The 19,374-nt window shown below is 35.9% G+C and overlaps 2 protein-coding genes across 3 annotated transcripts; both read left to right on the plus strand.

Annotated features, from left to right (window-relative positions):
• The first annotated feature begins 7,073 nt into the window (after positions 1–7,073).
• Positions 7,074–11,669, plus strand: LOC110329319 (keratin-associated protein 20-2-like). Of its 2 annotated transcripts, XM_029544254.1 has the most exons (2): positions 7,074–7,150; positions 11,588–11,669. In XM_029544254.1, exons 1-2 carry the CDS (start codon positions 7,074–7,076, stop codon positions 11,667–11,669), a joined length of 159 nt encoding a protein of 52 aa, XP_029400114.1. The 2 variants fall into 2 exon arrangements, with proteins under 2 accessions (XP_029400114.1, XP_021064535.1); XM_021208876.1 differs by lacking the exon at positions 11,588–11,669 and having other exon boundaries at positions 7,074–7,268.
• Positions 11,670–16,132: 4,463 nt separating this feature from the next.
• LOC110329353 (keratin-associated protein 20-2-like) lies at positions 16,133–16,291 on the plus strand. The gene has a single exon (XM_021208935.1). It carries the CDS (start codon positions 16,133–16,135, stop codon positions 16,289–16,291), a length of 159 nt encoding a protein of 52 aa, XP_021064594.1.
• The last annotated feature ends 3,083 nt before the right edge of the window (positions 16,292–19,374 follow it).

Here is a 19,374-nt window from a genome sequence, read left to right on the forward strand (position 1 = left end):
GACCTCTAAAGAGATATAGTAATTTAAACTTCATGGAGCTAACATTAAAATAGACACACTGAAAATCGAATCTGACAAAGACTAGCACATGACCTCAGTGACTCAGAAAAGGATTTCAGGTAAAGAGCAACAGTAACTCAAGACTTAAGCCATCAACATATAAACATGATCTCATAAAACTAAAAAATCTCTGTACAGTGAAGAACATCATCATTCGCATAAAGATCACCATCAAATACCCAAAACACCTTTGAGATTTCAGAATGGCTAAGATGAAAAGAACAACACTTGGAATGTAAATAAATAAAACAATAAAAAAGAAAAGCACAAAGAACTACAAATGTTGGTTGGATTTAGGGAAAGGGAAACATTATTTGCAGTTGTTGGAAGCACAAATTTGTACAGCTACTGTAAAAATCTGTTTGAACATTCCTCAAAAAAAAATGATCCTAGAAATGGATCTACTACATGATCCAGGTTTACCAAAATTGGCAATATACACAAAGGTCTCTATATCTTACTATACCTGCTTATTAGTGACCATTGCTGATCTATTCAATATAAACAAAAAACAGACTGCCTCAGGTCTATCTACAGATAAATGTATAATAAAACTATTCTATATTTATGTATGAAACATAATCCAACTGTTAGGATAAATGAAATTGTGAAAATTGTAGCAGAAAAAATGGAGCCATAACAATGAGCTAAATGAGACCTAAGAGCAAAATGCCACATATTTTGTGGATGTTAGATTTGAATCCTCAACTATGCATTCTTCTTATAATATCTCATGTAATGCTATAGTAGTTTTGTAGGTTCAAATTTATGTATTGTCCTTTTTCTTTAAGATTCTATATATGAATTTAGATACAGGCACTTTCTTCATATATATGAAGCTTGCATGGCCATGATTTAAAAAGGTTATAAATATTTACCTTGGTTTACCCACACAACCATGATGCCTTTTACAGTCACGCCTACAAGATCTTCACACGGGCTCTCAAAAGATAACATGTAACATATTCTGTTTAATCACATAAAATGGTATATTCTGTTGATTTTAAAGCAATGTATAATAAAAAAGGCTTAAGAAAAATACCAAATATATTAATATAAGATGCCAAATGCCCACAAAGTTAACAAACAGCTCAACCAATTGTTCATGAGACTCAATAAACTTGCTCCTCAATACAGAATTCATTCAAAATAATAAAGCAAAAAGGAGAAAAATAGCAATCTTCTTCTTTCTCTAGATCAATGGAAATTAATACATATGCATATATATGCTATATAGGCAAAATGGAGAAAAAAATGTAATGACATATCATCTGACAGAATCACGTCATGTATTCACTAATCTACTATAAAGAATGGTATGAAGAGTTGAAAAATAAATCCGATTCCATGATTACACTGTGGAATCACATTTATCTCAGTTATGCAGCCTCATGTGTCCAAGTACATCACAACACTTAGGGTGTTTTATGAAGCACAGCAGTGAGCTATATGGTACTGTGATGGCTGTGGTTTCCACGGCAATAACCCTGGCACATATAAGGCCCTTGGCAGATGGTGATATCCAAAGTAAAGAAACATACTACTATTCCTCAGCTGAATTCTCCACTCCTGACACCGTGTGACTACAGCAGCTACTATGGAGGTCTGGGCTACGGCTATGGAGGCCTAGGATGTGGCTATGGCTGTGGCTATGGCTATGGCTGCGGCTATGGTGGCTATGGTGGCTATGGTTATGGCTGCTGCCGCCCACTGTGCTGTAGAAGATACTGGTCCTGTGGCTTCTACTGAGGAGATCCAGCAGCTGCCCAGAACATTGCCTATAAACTGCTGTCTTACTGAAGTTCTTACAAGCTTCTTCACATCAAGAACTCTTAAATAATTTCAAATATTCTGACTTTATAACATAATTTCTGATTTAAAAAATATGAAACAGCATCTTCAACTTATGCCCTCACTTTCAACTGGATTATGTGAGCACTTGTGGTTTGACCATCTTTGAAACATTTTTTAACATGATCAAATATGACTCTCAATCTGGATATAGAAATATAAGTATTATCAAATAAAGGTTCCAAAAAGTAAATTTTCTGTATTTCATCAGTTTTCATGTTTGCTAATTTGTATCTGTTTGGTCCCATTGTATATTCACATAGGAAAGAGGTGTGAGAGATAAAAGGATATGGAAAAATGGACTTAGAGCTGGGTAAAAGGAGGGAAACGGGAAAGAAAAACACATCTACTCATGCACATGTTTGCTATTGTGAACAATGTGGCTGTGGACTTGATAGTGTGGGTAGTACTTTGATATGGATTGGATTTCCTTTAGTTAAAATGCAGCAGCATGACCTCTATTTCATACACATAGGCACACACACATATATGTAGATTTTATATATATATAATATATATATATGTGTATATATGTGCATGTGTATTAATATGTGTAGTTTTGTTATAATATATATTACATACTTAGTATATATATATATATTTAAGTATATATACTTATACATAATTTATATATATTTATTATATGTGTTGCAGGGAGTGATACATGCTATATTTTCTGTCATGGCTGTACCAGCTCACATTCTGTCCAACAATGCAGAAGGGTGCTCTTTTCTCTACAAAGTCTGTGTCATTAATCTTTCTTCACTCTAATATTAATTGTCTAATAGTTGTGGGCTGCAAGCTCATCTTGTTCTTGATTGACATCTCTGGGATATTAGCGTAATAGAACCATATTAAATCTTTTTGGCTATTTGTATCTTGTCATTTGACAAATATTTGTTCTAATTCTCTGCTCATTTTAGCATCATTTTAGCTTTTTGGCTGTTTAGCTGTGTGTATCCCACATCAATTTTGTGTATTAATACCCTGTCTGAAGCACATGTTCTCTTTCTTTGTGTACAGATAATTATTCTGTTGTACAGAGCATCCTTGGTTGTGTATGGAAGATTATTCTGTTGTGTAGAACATCCTTAGTAGGATATATAAAAAGTTATCTATATTTATGGAGTTTTTTTTCTCTTGGGTATGTGGCATGTCCTTTAATAACCAAGCCATCTGTCATCCCCTCTGAAGCAATGTTGTAATACAAATATTGGCTAAACCCGAAGACACAGTACTTAGCTGTGTGGAAAAAAAAAGTATATCTCCTTTAGCTGTATTTTGGCATTACTTAATTAACTTTGTTATTTCTCTTCCGCTGACCACTATTCTTAGTCTCAAGGGCGTGGTTTAATAAAATTTCATGTATTAAAGGTACTAATCACTGATCTGATGAGTAGATGGCAAAGACTTCCCCCAGGCTTCATTACTCTGGCACTGGCTGTGCAGGAGGCTTTTTGTTGTTGTTATGCTTTGCTTTCATGCTGTCCTGTGTTATCATGTCATGCTGATGCCACTGGAGTTCTTTCAGGAAAATTCATATTGAAAATTTTACTTTTGTTTTCCACTAAATTTCTCAAATTTTTAGGATTAAAATTTAGAGTTTAGGTCCCTTTTGAGGTCATATTCTAATTTCTTTCTTAAACACATACATATTGTGTTGCTATACCAATATTTGCTCAAGAGACTTTTTGCATTGCAGCTTTTGTGATACCCTTTTCAAAAATTAAGTAACCATGGTGCTATGGATTTTCCCCTTGGTCTTCCTCTTCTTTTCTACTGAGTCATGTGTCTGTTTTGATGATAGTAGCATTTAGTGTCATTAACTATGATTCTGAAGAATAATTTGAGATCAGGTGTTACAATGCCTTCAGCATCATTCTCTCTCCTTGGCATTGTTTTGAATATTAGAGTGCTCTTAGATTTCATGATTTTAGTGTTGTGTTGTTTTATTCTATTAACAATATAATTTGGACTCTGATAGAGATTACATTGAATCTGTACATTAATTTGGTACATACAGTACTTAAATCATTAGTTCTGACAGCCCATGATCATGCGATGTCATTCAATTATTTGGTGCCTTCTTCAGTTTTTCTTCTGTTCTCTAAAGGTTATTTACTTTGGTTTCAGGCAAGGTAATTTATAAACTTTATGAATACAGTTATTCTTTTGTCTCTTTATTTTTGAATATTTATCTCCATCTTTTATTATTTAAAATAATTTCCAAAATTTAACTAGTTTGACTGTACCCTCCAAGTCCTCTCCTCCTTCCTATCCACCCAACTTTAAATCCTTTCTCAAAAAATTGGACAAAAACCCGATCCACCCCCAAAACAAAGGAAACAAAGCCTCACCAAAAGGAAAAGAAATAGCACCAAATTGTAACCAAATAAAAACACACACCACAAAATACTGTGGAATCCAATTATATGTTGGTCAACAACTTCTGAACACAAGGCCTGTCCTGGAGGGATAGATATGCCCAGTATCACTCTATTGGAGAAAAAAAAAAAGAACAATTGTGCCCCTCCTACAGGTATAAGTGACATTTCAGTTGTTAAACTAACCAGATGGTTATGTTTGCATGAATTCATTCATTCAATTTTAAAACTCTAACAAAATAAAATATAGTAAAATTAAAAAATAAACTATCACATAAAAGTAGAATAAGACAAACCAAAAGAAGGTAAAGGGACCAAGAGAAACTGACAGCAGAGACCCATTACTAATGAGAACACCTACAGACTTCATTGAAGATGCAGATTTCAAGCTGGTGCTCACATAGAACCTTCACGCCTACATTCCAGCATCTTTGGTACAGAAAGGTACTCTTCATGCACTCAAAAAAGAAATGTGAATACCAGGCTAGACACAAACTCTTTATGTACAATGATGTACTGCTTTTAAGGTACGCTTAGGGAAACGGTGGCACAAAGCTCATGGGAGTAACCAACAAATGCTGTTTGATTTAAGGCCCATTCCACAAGACGGGACTCATAACTTTCATGGTTGTGTGATCAAGAACCTGAGACTAGATGGCCCAGAGACTTAGGTTAAAGCAAAATAATACTGCTCTAAAACAATATGATAAAGTAACTCTTAAAGATATTCTGATACACTCCTATATCAGAGTCTTTTTGAGGTGTCTTCGGAGATGCTTCCTCCCGCAGCAGATGGAAACAATTACAAATACACACGGCCTGACATTTTTTAAGAAAGAGAAACCTTGGAACACTCATCTCTAAATGTGATGTCTCCATCAAATTCCCTCCTTCAGAGATCGGGGAAACCCATGAAAGAGGAGGCAGAAAATATATACGATCCAGAGGGGATGGAGGCCATTGGGAGTACAAGTCCCTCTAAATCAACTGAGCGGAGCTCACATGAACTCAGGGACTAACACAGCAAGCTTACAGCCTGCACAGGTCTGCACAAGATCCTCTTAGTGTATATTAAGTCCACCTTAGTGTTTTTATGGGATTCTTGAGTACTCCCATGAGTACTCTTGTTCCTTCTTTGGTTTCTTGACAAGCTCATTAGTGATATGTAACTATGTTGCTGATTTTTTTTTTGTTTGTTTTGTATGTTGGTTTTATAGCCTATTTCTAAAGGCTCAAAATGTTTACCAGTTCTCAGAATTTCTCATGGAATCTTTGGGGTTCTTTACATATAGCATTATGGCCTATTAAAGTATGCTTCTTTGAGCTCTTCCTTCCCCACTTAATATGGGGTTATTTATGGGGCCAGGCTCTATAAAGCTTCTCCTGAAATTATTCACTTCCTATGTTTGAGTGCTTGTACCTCACCTATACATGTGTCTCATTGGCTGTCAAACTCACTGACTGGTTTTATTTTTCAATAGTTTTTTTTTTCTTTTATTGTTTCTTTCCTCTTGAGATTATAATATGATTACACTTTTTCCCTTCCATTTTCATCCCTGGAAAACCTCCCACATTCCCACCCTTATTCTCCTACAAATTTATAGCCTTTCTCTTGCAATTGTCCTTATATGCATATATCTATATATATGTACATTCTTATGTTTTAATACATTTAACTTGCTCAGACTGTATAATGATACATGAACATATCTTAACTAGATTAATTGTGAAAATGTGGTAGTAAATGGGTATTACATGCTTTTTTTAGGATTTGGTTTCATTGTTTACACCAAATCTTGGTCCATGAGCTACAAACTGATAGACAGAGTACATATTTTTTATTCACCTTTAAGGAATTCAGGCACATTTTAAGGGGAACATTTTATTCATAATGGACAAAGTATTTACGACTGAAGTGTAATCCCAGAACTTCTCCAAAAATTATTCAAGAAACAAGTTACTGCTGTAGATAGCTGCACAGCCAATAGAAAGCCAATATAACTATCAATTAAAAAACAAACTGTACCTAAAGGCTGATGTTGGAGCACCCAACCCAACTGAGGTATATTTCACAGTTACATCTAAAACATTACCATACGAGACATGGGCCAAAGAGAAGCACACATCCAATTGTCTAATGATTGATATGTTTCTTATGTCATTGGTATGTTTCTTAAAAAGTTAAATCAAGATATATGAAATTACATCCATAATATCTGAAAATACGTTTATATAAGATGTGGGTCACCACAAGTCACCAATTATATAACCAATAACCATATCGTGCTTTATTAGCAAGGGCCTGGAAATGTATTCACAGAGATAAGATATACTCTATAATAACAAAAAAGCAAAAGGAGAGAAAACACAAAGAATTTTACCTATGAAGTTTTATAAAGGAAACAGATAATAAAAGTAGACAACTGATTTATTTGTATTGTGTAACAGGGTCAGATCATATGTACACAATAAACTAAATTTAGAATGAGATAGAGTCTTGAAAATAAAAGCAGGCCCTGATCCTGACACCCATGATTTGAACATGATCCTAACATAGAGCATAATTATGTCAGTGATGCAGCAACCTGGTTAGTTCGTCTAGTAAAACATGGCACTTCCTATGTTTTCAGAAGCACAGGGCATAGATGTGTGACAATACAATGCCTGTGGTTTTCCCTGTCAAACAACCAGGTATATAAAAGGTGCTCAGCAGATGGTGACATCCAGACTCAAGGAACGTACTTCCTGGCATCCTCTGAGCAGTCCACTCCTGACAATATGTGTTACTACGGCAGCTACTATGGAGGTCTAGGCTACGGCTATGGTGGCCTAGGCTGTGGCTATGGCTGTGGCTATGGCTGTGGCTATGGCTGTGGCTATGGCTGTGGCTATGGCTGTGGCTATGGTGGCTATGGTTATGGCTGCTGCCGCCCACTGTGCTGTAGAAGATACTGCTCCTGTGGATTCTATTGAAGGATTTATGTATCTACCCAGTCTTGCTGACTGAAAGTGCTTCCAAGAATTTTCACAAGATGGACTTGAGAATGTCTTCAAAAACACTTAACTTTATACCAAAATATCTGAAAAATAATTGAAACAAAAAATGCCCATCTAATGTTTCACCTTAGGTTGGACAGTCATCATCAACAAATGTTCTTATAAAAACATTTATCTTAATAATGCTTTTAAAAATGTTTTCAACAGTAACTCAATATTTGCATAAAGACATTTGAATTATCAAGTAAATAAATGAATAAACAGAACAAAACAATTTCTGTATGTTTTGTGTCTTTGTATCTACCTGATCACAGAGGAGGTTGGAAAAGTGGGAGGGAAGTAAAGAAGAGTAAGATATTTCAGAAGATGGACATGGAGAATGAACATGGAAAGAAGAGGCGAGGAGAGGAGGTTATGGAGAAAGAGAAAGAAGCACATCCTCTTGGCATACATCTGTAGATGGACATTTCGTGTTGTTATAACTTGGCTGTTATAAACAATGTGAAAATAAATTTTATAGTCAACATTTTCCTTTTAACCAAGAAATATGCTTAATTTTAAATTTTAACTTTAAAATTTAAAATTTTAAAGTTAAAATTTAAAATTTTAAAGTTAAAATTTAAAATTAAACACAGAAGGGGGACTCTGGGTTTTGCATAGGCTATTGAACTTCAAAGCCCATCACCAGTGATGCACTTCCTCCAACAAAACCACACCTCCTATTCCTTTCAAACAATTCCAGACCCTACTAGCCAAGGTGTCAACTCTGTGAGCCTATATGGCATAATCATTGAAACCATCACATTCCAGTTCCTAGCCCCATAAGCTTATAGCCAAATTATAATGTAAAATACATTAGGTTCAACTTCAAAAGTCCCCATAGTCTATCATAATCTCAATACTGTTTAAAACTCCAAAGTTCAAAGTCTTTTATGAGACTCAAGGCAATTTCTTAACTGTAAAGCCTTTGAGAGCAAAATAAAAAGCAGATCACATATTTTCAAGATACAATGGCACAGAATATACCTTACCATTCTAAAGTGGATATAAGTTAGTATGTGAGGAAATACTGTGCCAAGGGAAGTCAAACACTAGATGGGCAAATTCTAAGTTCTGCATACTGATGTCTGGGATCAGAGAATGCTCCAGGTCTCCATCTTCTATCCACTTATTTGACTAAATCACACTTCTTTCTCTTGGGAAGTTCCTATACCTAGTCTGGAGCTCTCCTTGGTAGTAATCCCAAAACTCTGGCATCACCATCACTGTGGGGTCTCCCATACAACTCATTTTCATAGCTTTCCACAGTGGACTTTCTATGCTTCAATTAAGGGACATGTCTGCCCTTACCAGCTTCCCTTAGTTGAGAAGAAAAAAATCCAAAATAGCTTTCATGCATTCTAGGCTCTAAAGCCAGAACTACATAGCCAAAACTGCCAAGCTACACTGCTTGCTGGGTTTGGAACGTGGCCACCTTATTCAATTATATTTCAACAGCTTTCTGTTTCTGATTATTTTCCCATCACTGCTTAAGATTTTCTTTAATTTCATTTCACAAGTTAGAAGCTTGGCTGCTGCCATCTTTCTCTGAGGCTACTACTCGTTTATTGCACTTAGCATCAGGTTTTGATTAAAACTTTTTATTACCTTCAGTACTGGCAGTCATTTTTGTAAATATTCATAAAATTAATACCTATGTGACAGTAAGAGCTAGGCTATCTTGAAATCTCCTCTGGCAACACATTTATCCAAAAGTCTTGAATTCATCCCCAGCTAAATTATCAAAAGCCAAAAGCAGTCACATTCTTTCCCACCCCCAAAAAAAAAATCACAAGAAAGGCCTCTCGGCCATTTATGAATATTTTTCTGGGAAATCTCTCAAGTTAGGCAGTCATAATTCATATTACTTTTAGCACCACTATCTTCCATACTCATACCAAGAAGGTCTATTAAGTGTCTCTTAATGTATTCACCTTCTTTGTGAATCCAAGGACTATATTCTGAGAACAAGCACCATGGTTAGCTCGGTCACATCAATACCCCAATACTGATAGCAACTTTTTTGGAGGGAAGGGGATGGGGATTCCATTACCATGGGACAACCACCAAGAACAGCAGAAGCAGTATAGTAGATCCTACCCAACCATAAAAGACAAGCTGTGAGTGGTTCAGAGGGCAGAGTGAGAGAACTGATCCAAGCCCATAGAGGAGCTGAGAAGAATGAAACTAGATTCTAGATTGTACAATGTGTTATTTACACTATTGGTAGATTATTTTGCTTTTATCTTATTGTGACTGTGCCCTAGCTCTTCCATTTTCAAAGAATTTATTCAATTTAATTTTATTTTTACAAAAGCTCACAGTTGACAGATTTTTTTTCATCACTTCAAAGAGATTCTAGAAAAATACAAACATTGCATAGTTTAAGGGACTGAACTTTTAATGTGTTTGAATCTGTAAAAACATTAAGAATTTTGAAGTTATTTGTGTTTTTTGTGAGATCTTGGGGGTAAATATATAAGGAAAGTTTGTGGTTCAACAGACATATGTTTGTCAAGTTGACATGGGTCAATTATACTAAGGGTTTTTATCAACTTGACACAAACTGAAGCCATATGATAGGAATGAGCCACTTCAACACAGTTAAGAAAATGACTCCATAAAACAGGGAAGTAGGCAAGCCTATAGGGCATTTTATTAATTAGTTACTGGAGAGAGAGGGGCATGGTCCATTGAAAGTAGTGCCAACTCTGGACTTGTGGTCATGAGTGCTATAAGAAATCAGGTTGAGAAATCTGTAAGAGTGTCCCATCATGAACTCTGAATCAACTGCCGCCTCCAGAATCCGGCCCTGTCTGAATTCCTATCCTAACTTCCTTCAGTGATGAACAGTGATGGGGAAGTTTAACCAAAAATCCTTTTCTCTTCAACTTGCTTTTGTTCGTGGTGTTTCCCATACCAATGAGCACTCTAAGACACCATCTCTATTCCCAAACAAATTTGAGATTACTATTGCTGTCTAATTCCCATCCCTCAGTCCAATTTATATTGCCCGTCTTACCTGATAATTGAAGCTCAATCTATGTGTTGTCAACATAACATAAGGGACATCATTAGGAAAAAATGATTTACACCAGTAAAAATTGCTAAAGGCCCATTAGCTACAAGTGATCTGCCTCCTTTAGTTTGCCTTGCTTAGCTTAACATAATGACCAGTAGTATTCATTTTCTATGAATAAAATAATTTCAAGAATAAACTAGGATATAGAATCATATATCTGTTCATGGATTTAAGGAATATTAAAAAGAAAAATAGTACACTCACTAAAGCAATGTACACATTTCATGAAATCAACATAAAAATTTCAATTGTATTCTGACCAGAACTAGACAGTACAATTCTAATGATCAAATGAGGGCACGGGATCTCTCTAAGAGCCAAAACAAACTAAGCATAAAGGAAAATACCAGGACTATCATAGAAACTGGTCTCAAATTATTCCACAGAATCATAGTAATAAAATAAAAATTAAATAATAAGTGGCACAAAACATATACAAATGAGAAATTGAATAAGAATAAAGAAGATGGGAGGATTTACTATGCTCATGGATCAGTAGAATTACCATACAAAAATAGTAAAAATAAATGAAAAAAGTATATCTGATTAGAATAAATTTAAAATAATTCCAAATTATGCTTATGCATATATTGTTATCAAGTTACTAATAACATAGCAAATAACCGAATCATTTTTCATCACAAATACTTAGAGAATTCATACTTATTTTACAATACAAAGCAAAGCAAGGAAAACAAAAAGGTTTTAGTATGGAATACTGCAAAACAGATATAAACAGGAGAAAGACATTAAATTATTCGTATTGGGGCACAGTAGAGATTCATGAGTATTAAATAAAATAAATATAGAATGAGGCATTGTCTTGAAATTAGATCCACATATTCAAATTAAAGCTTCATGACCTAACCTTGGGCTCCTAATATATGAGCAAAATCATCTCAGTTATGCAGTGTTGTTTGGCCAGTAAACTATGGCACCCTGATGTTTTCTGAAGCACAGTAGAGATTTGTGTGATGTCATAATGCCTGTGGGTTTTGTCACCAATATCCAGGTGTATAAAAGGCCCTTGGCAAGTGGCTCCATCCAGACTCCAGAATCCTACTGCTTGATCTCCCTCTGAACACCCCACTCCTGACAACATGTGTTACTATGGGAGCTACTATGGAGGCCTGGGCTATGGCTGTGGCTATGGCTGTGGTTATGGCTGTGGCTGTGGCTGTGGCTATGGTAGCTATGGTTATGGCTGCTGCCGCCCACTGTGCTGTGGAAGATACTGGTCTTATGGCTTCTACTGAGGACATTATGTAGAGACCCAGCCTTTCTAACCAGAAGGATATTCATGTGTTTTCACATCAGGGACTCAAAAAGTGTCTTCAAAAATCAATACTTTAGGACAAATATATGTAAGATATAATTGAAATTTAACATGGTCATCTAATTCCTCATATGAATTTGGACCATGATCATGTTTTATGTTATCTTCGCCATATTCTGTAAAATGATTTTAAATTTAACTCTCAACCTATGTTTAAAAAATGTGTATCATTAAAGAACTAAATGAATAAACTCTACAAATTAATTTTTGTATGTTCTGTGCTTTTGTTTTTGTCACATGTGAGGCAGTGTTCGTGGGAAAGTGTGAGGGGAGTAAAAGAGAGGAAAATAGGTAAGAATATGGGCAAGAAAAGAAACAGGAAACCCAGACACTATTGGACATGCCAGCAAGATTTTGCTGAAGGGACCCTGATATAGCAGCCTCTTGTGAGGCTATGCCAGTGCCTGGAAAACACAGAAGTGGATGCTCCCAGTCAGCTATTGGATCACAGGGACCCCAATGGAGGAGCTAGAGAAAGTACCCAAGGAGCTGAAGGGGTCTGCAACCCTATAGGCGAACAACAATATGAACTAACCAGTACCCCCAGAGCTCGTGTCTCTAGCTGCATATGTAGCAGAAGATGGCCTAATTGACCATCATTGGGAAGAGAGGCCCCTTGGTCTTGCAAACTTTATATGCCCCATAAAGGGGAATGCCAAGAAGTGGGAGTGGGTGGGTAGAGGAGAAGGGTCAGGGGGAGGGTATAGGGAACATTCAGGATAGCATTTTAAATGTAAATAAATAAAATATCTAATTAAAAATATGGCCAAAAAAAGAGAAAAGAAACGGGAAGGGGAAATAGGACCACAGAAAGTTCAAGGAAGGAAAAACTTCTTTCCAGCATTCAGATAAGGATTAATATTTTGTTGTATTTATAATGTGACCATTATAGACAACGTGACAGTAAATTTAGTAGTGTACCTATTTCTTAAAAATTCAGTGGGTTTCATCTCATTGTATAAGAAGCAATGTGAATTCTAGATAATCTGTCACATGCCGGTGTGTTTGCAAACATGCCACATGTTACTTTTCTCATAGCTACACCAAGTTACATTTCCATCAACAATAGAGAGGGGTGCCCTCTTCTCTTGTTCTTTCTTCTCTCCAATAGTAATTATATAACAGTCATGGGCTGAAATATCATCTTTTTTTGATTTGCATCTCAGAGATATTACTGAAGTAGATTACTGTGTCCATTTGTCCATATGTATCTATGCCTTTGAAAAACACCCGTTCTAAATCTCAGCTTATTTTTGTATCCATTCATATTCTTTTAGCTTGTTAGTTTAGCTACGTATATCCCAACCCATATTTTTGCATTAATTTCCTTCATGATATAGTCATTTTCTTGATTTGTACAGAACATCTTTTTATACAATAGTTTTGTTGTTCAGAATCTTCTTAGCAGGATCTCTAAGTTTTTTAATTCATTGTTCTTTTACTCTTCTGTTATATTTCTGACGTCATGTTTATGAGTGTGCATGTGTGTGTAAGTGTGTGTGTGTGTGTGTGTGTGTGTTGCATGAGTCCATGTGTATGTGTGCAGGATCATGTGTTAGGTTGTCCTTGTGGGAGGGTTTAATTTTGGAGCATCTATCTTTTACATTTGCTCTCCACCTTACATACTGAGGTAGAAGCAAGCAGGCTGGTATCTGTGATTCTTGTTAGTTAGGCTATCCAACTGATTTCATTTAATCTGCCAGGTTGAATGGTGAACTAATACCCTCTACTAGCCTTTAAGACATGTGCTTTGGGTGTCATGATATTTAATTCTCCTTCATCCCTCTCCACACTCCGTTCCACAACCCCTCTTCAACCTTCCTCTCTCATGCATAATATGACTTTCTTGACTCTCTATTCCATTTATACTTCTACTGGTGCCTTTTATTTTCATGAGATATTGTGCAAACACACACATAGCACACACACACATACACACACATACACATACATACACACAATTCAAATGTTGGTTCTATATATAACCTAAGCATTGAAGCATTTGTCTTACTTTTAAATATTTCTATAAAAAATATTTTAAATGGAAAAATTCTGTATTAAGTGAAAATTAATTACAATGAGTTTTGGAAACGTTTAACTCAATTCTTTCCCTTATCATACATAAATCTCAGTCAATGTTCTATTACTATTAATATGTGTCATGACCATATCCTAAAAAAGAAAATATTTAATGAGATCTTGTGTGTTGTTTCTAGGTGTAGTCCTATTTCATCATGAAGGGAAGAGTGTTAGCATGTAGGTAGACATAGTGATGGAGAAGTAGCCGAAAATTCTAATTCTGGATCTGCAGGCAGCAGGAAAAGGGACACTCGAGGTTTTGCATGGTCGATTGAAATTTTAAAGCCAACACCATTAATGCAAAAGTCTTTTTTACTTTTTTCTTTAAATTTTTATTAGATACTATCTTCATTTACATTTCAAATGCTATCCCCTTTCCTAGTTTCCTCTCTGAAAGTCCCATATACCCCCCCCCCGCCCTGCTCCCCAAACCACCCACTCCTACTTTCTGGCCCTGGCATTCCCCTGTACTGTTACATAGAAACTTCACAGGACCAAGGGCCTCTCCTCCCATTGATAGCTGACTAGGCCATCCTCTGCTACATATGCAACTAGAGACACAAGCTCTGGGGGGTACTGGTTAGTTCATATTGTTGTTCCTCCTATAGGGTTACAGACCCCTTTAGCTCTTTGGGCACTTTCTCTAGGTCCTTCATTGGGGTCCCTGTGTTCCATACAATAGATAACTGTGAGCATCCACTTCTGTATTTAGATTGTGCTGATAGGACCCTGATATAGCTATCTCTTGTGAGGCTATGTCAGTGCCTGGCAAATACAAAAGTCTTAAATTTAGCCTCAGGTAGGTTTTTCAGAAAAAGATGTCACAGTGTTTTCCAAAATACCACAAGAATAGTCTCTTGACCATGTAATTATATTCTTCTCCTCTGAAATCTCTTTAACTAGGTAGTCATAATCCACATTGCTCTTGGCACCACTATCTCAACCATTGCTCTGTGTCAGCTCCTGCCTCAAGAATCCTGCCCTGTTTGAATTCCTGTCTTGACTTCTTTTAATAATGAATAGTGACGGTGAAATATAAGCTAAATACACCCTTTCCTCCTCAGCTTGCTTTTGGTCATGGCATTTGACCATGGCAACGAGGACTCTTAAGACACCATCACTCTTCCAAACCAACTTTTAGCTTACTATTTGTTGTCTAATTGCCCTCAATACAATTGGTGTTGTCCAGCTTTTCTGCTAATTGAAGCATAATCTAGTATGAGGTCAGCCTAACACAGGTGACATCATTAACACAGCCTGATCTTTAAACATGTATAAAATACTAAAGCTAACTTAGCTACTACTGGTGCACCTTCTTCAGTTTGCATCATATTGCTTACCATAATGATCAGTAACATCCAGTTTCTTTGAAGAAAATAATGGGAAGAAAAATATAGGATATGTAATGACATATCTTGTTTATAGATTGTTGAATTACTAACAAAAATGAGTATGTTTTATAAACCAATGTATAGATTTCATGCTATTTCAATACAAATTCTGATTTTGTTCTGAACAGAACTAGACAGCATAATCCTAATGATAACAGGAGTGTAGAAGGTGACTCTAAGAGAAAAGCAACACTAAGCAGAAAGGGAGCTACCACAGAATCTGATCTCAAAATATACCACAGAATCAAAGTAAGAAAAACTGAAAAATGATGGGAAAAACAGGCATTAAAAATAAGAAATTGAAAAACATATAACAAGATAGAAAGATCTACTATGTTCATAGGTCAGTAAAATTACATCATAGAATAATATATGACGGAATATGCTTATGTGCATATTAAGTCATCAACTTACCAATAACATAACCAATGACCAAAACATTTTTATGAAATACATAGGAAATATATATTTATTTTATAATAACAAAGCAATGCAAGGAAAACAAAAGCATATTTTCCATATGGAGTACTACAAACCACACAGACATAAAGAGGAAATATTTCAATGATTTGTACTATGGTACAGTAGAGATTCATGAGAATTAAATAAGCTAAATATATACTGATCCATAGTCTTGAAAATGCATCCAGAATTTCTTGTTAAAGCCTCATGATCTAACCTTGGGATCCTAACATATGAGCACAATTATCTCAGCTATGTAGCATAGTTTGGTTAGTAAACTATGGCAACCTGATATTTTTTTGAAGAATACAAGAGACTTGTGTGATGTCATAATGCCTGTGGTTTTTGCCACCAATCATCCAGGAATATAAAAGGCCCTTGGCAGTTGCTGAAACACAAACTCCAGAAACCTACTGCTTAATCTTCGTCTGAACACTCCACTCCTGACAACATGTGCTACTATGGAGGATATTATGGAGGCCTGGGCTATGGCTATGGAGGCCTAGGCTATGGCTGTGGCTATGGCTGTGGCTGTGGCTATGGTGGCTATGGNTATGGCTGCTGCCGCCCACTGTGCTGTAGAAGATACTGGTCCTATGGCTTCTACTGAGGACATTATGCAAATACCAAGCCTTTCTAAGGAGAAGGGCTTCCAAGTGTTTTCACGCCAGAAACTCAAACATTTCTTCAAAAATTCTTACTTTAGAAAATATATTTAAAATATAATTGAAGTTCAACACAGTCATCTAATTCCTCATCTGAATTTGGACCATGATCATGTTTTAAGTTACCTTCATCATACTCTGTAAAATGATTTTACTTTTTAATCTCAAGCTATGCTTTAAAAATGTATATCATCAAATAACTAAATGAATAAACTCTATAAAATACTTTCTGTATATTCTGTGCTTTGTCTTGGTCACTTTTGAGGTGTTATCAGTGGGAAAATGTGAGTGGTGGAAAAGAGAGGAAGACATGTAAGAAGATAGGCAGGAAAGAAACAGGCAGGGGAAAGAGGGTGACAGAAATTTCAAGGAAGGACATACTTCTTTTCAGCATTCAGATAAGGATTGATATTTTGTTGTACTTATAACTTGACCATTATAAACAATGTGACAATAAACTTAACAGTATACCTATTTATTTTAGATACAGTGAGATTTTGTCTCATTGTATAAGAAGCAGTATGACTTCGAGATCACCTGTCACTTGTTACAGCTGCACCGTTTCATTTCCATCAACAATATAGATGGGTGTCCTTTTCTCTCCATAATCTGTAACATTCATCTTCCTGCTCTCTAATATTAATTTTCTAACACCTTGTTTTTGATTTTCATCTCCGAGATATTACTGTGTCCATTTTTCCATCTGTATCTATTCCTTTGAAAAACACCTATTCTAAATCTCTGCTGATTTTAGCATCCATTTATATTCTTTTAGTTGGTTAGTTTAGCTGGGTACATTACTCCCCACCCATATAATCACCTCCCAGATGTACTCATTTTCTTGATTTGAATGGAACACCTTTTTAAACATTGGTTATGTTGTTCAGAACTATCTTAGCTGGATCCCTGAAAAGTATTTTCTCTTTCAATGTTTTTTATTCTTATGTTTATATTTCTGACATCATGTGTGTATATGTTGCATGTGTCCATGTGTATGTGTACAGGATCAAGTATTAGTGTGTACTTGTGGGAAGGTTTCATTTGGAACTGTCTTAGTCAGGGTTTCTATTCCTCCACAAACATCATGACCAAGAAGCAAGTTGGGGAAGAAAGGGTTTATTCAGCTTACACTTCCATATTGTTGTTCATCACCAAAGGATTTCAGGAGTGTAACTCAATCAGATCAAGAAACAGGAACTGATGAACAGGCCATGGAGGGATGTTACTTACTGACTTGCTTCCCCTGGCTTGCTCAGCTTGCTTTCTTTCAGAACCCAAGACTACCAGCCAAGAGATGGTACCACCCACAAAGATCCCTCCCCCTTTGATCACTGAGAAAATGCCCCACAGCTGGATCTCATGGAGGCACTTCCCAAACTGAAGCTCCTTTCTCTGTGACAACTCCAGCCCACGTCAAGTTGACACACAAAGCCAGACAGTACCTTTCTCATTTGCTCTATGTTACATACTAAGGTAGAAGCATGCAAGCTGGTATCTAGAATTCTTGTTAGTATGGCTATCCATCTGATCCCACTTAATCTGCCAGATTTAATGGTGGGATGACACACACAACTTGTTTTTAAGATGTCTGCTTTGGGTGTAAAGGTATTATTTCATAGACATTGGTTAATACTTTTATGTTTAAATATAATATTACATTCTTGTTTATCTATTCTATTTATATCTTCTCTCAAAGTCTTTTGTTTCATGACATATTGTGCAAAAACACATAGCACACACACACACAAACACACCCAATTCAAATGTTGATTCAATATATATGGCCTAATACTTGCAGCATTTGTGTTTCTTTTAAATTTCTATAAAATTGTTTAAATGCAAAAATTCTATATTAAGTAAAAATTAATTACAATGAATTTTAAACAAATTCATATCAACACTTTCCCCTTATGAGCCATCTCAGCCTATAATCTAATGCTGTGAAGATATATCATAAACATCCTAAAAAAGAAAATATTTAATTGGGATTTGTGTGTAGTTTCAGAGGTGTAGTATTATTTCATCATGAAGGGAAGAATGTTGGCATGCAGGTAGACATAGTGATGGAGAAGTAGCTGAAAATTCTACATCTGGATCTGCAGGCAGCAGGAGAAGGGACATTCTAGGTTTTGCATGGTCTATTGAAACTTCAAAGCCAACATCATTAATCAAAATGTATTAAATGTAGCTTCAGGTAGATTTTCAGAAAAAGCAGATACATTGTTTGCTAAAATATCACAGGAATGATCTCTACATCATATTTATATTCTTCTCCTACGAAAACTCTTGAACTAGGCAGCCATAATCCACATTGCTCTTGGCAGCACTAGATTCCACACTCCTACTTAGGCAGCCTAATAAGTGACTCCTAAAGCATTCACTTATTTTGCTAATCCAAAGCCTATAGTCTGTAAACATGCTCCATGCTTAGAACTGTCCCATTAATACCCAACTCTTGATACCCACTTTTTGGGGTGAGGGGCCAGATCCCATTACCATGGGACACAAGATGAGCAGCAGAAGCAGTGAACTGCAGCCTGCCCTGCACACAAGACGAGCTGCAGCTGTGTGAACTGCAGTGAGAAGGGACCCAGGTGTAGAGAGTTGAGAAAATTGAAAGTGGATTCTAGATATTGGACAGTGTGTTATTTACACTATTGGTAGATTATTTGTTGTTTTTTAGTGTGCCCTCATTCTTTCCAATCAAGCAAAATGTATTCAGACTAAATTAATTCTTACACTAACGCACAGTTGACATATTTTCAACTTTTGAAAGAGATTCTAGATTTTAAAAAAGATTGTACATAAAAGGTAGTGCACTTTGTACCTATATCCTTTCATGGGTATTTTGTTCCTTATTCTAAGGAGGAATGAAGTATCCACACAATGGTCATCCTTCTTGGTTTCTTCTGTTTTGCATAATGTATCTTCGGTATTCTAAGTTTCTGGGCTAATATCCACTTATCAGTGAGTGCATATCTAGTGACTTCTTTTGTGATTGGGTTACCTCACTAAGGATGATATCCTC

Source organism: Mus pahari, chromosome 12 (genome assembly GCF_900095145.1).
Source record: "Mus pahari chromosome 12, PAHARI_EIJ_v1.1, whole genome shotgun sequence".
Classification (NCBI taxonomy): Eukaryota; Metazoa; Chordata; class Mammalia; order Rodentia; family Muridae; genus Mus; species Mus pahari.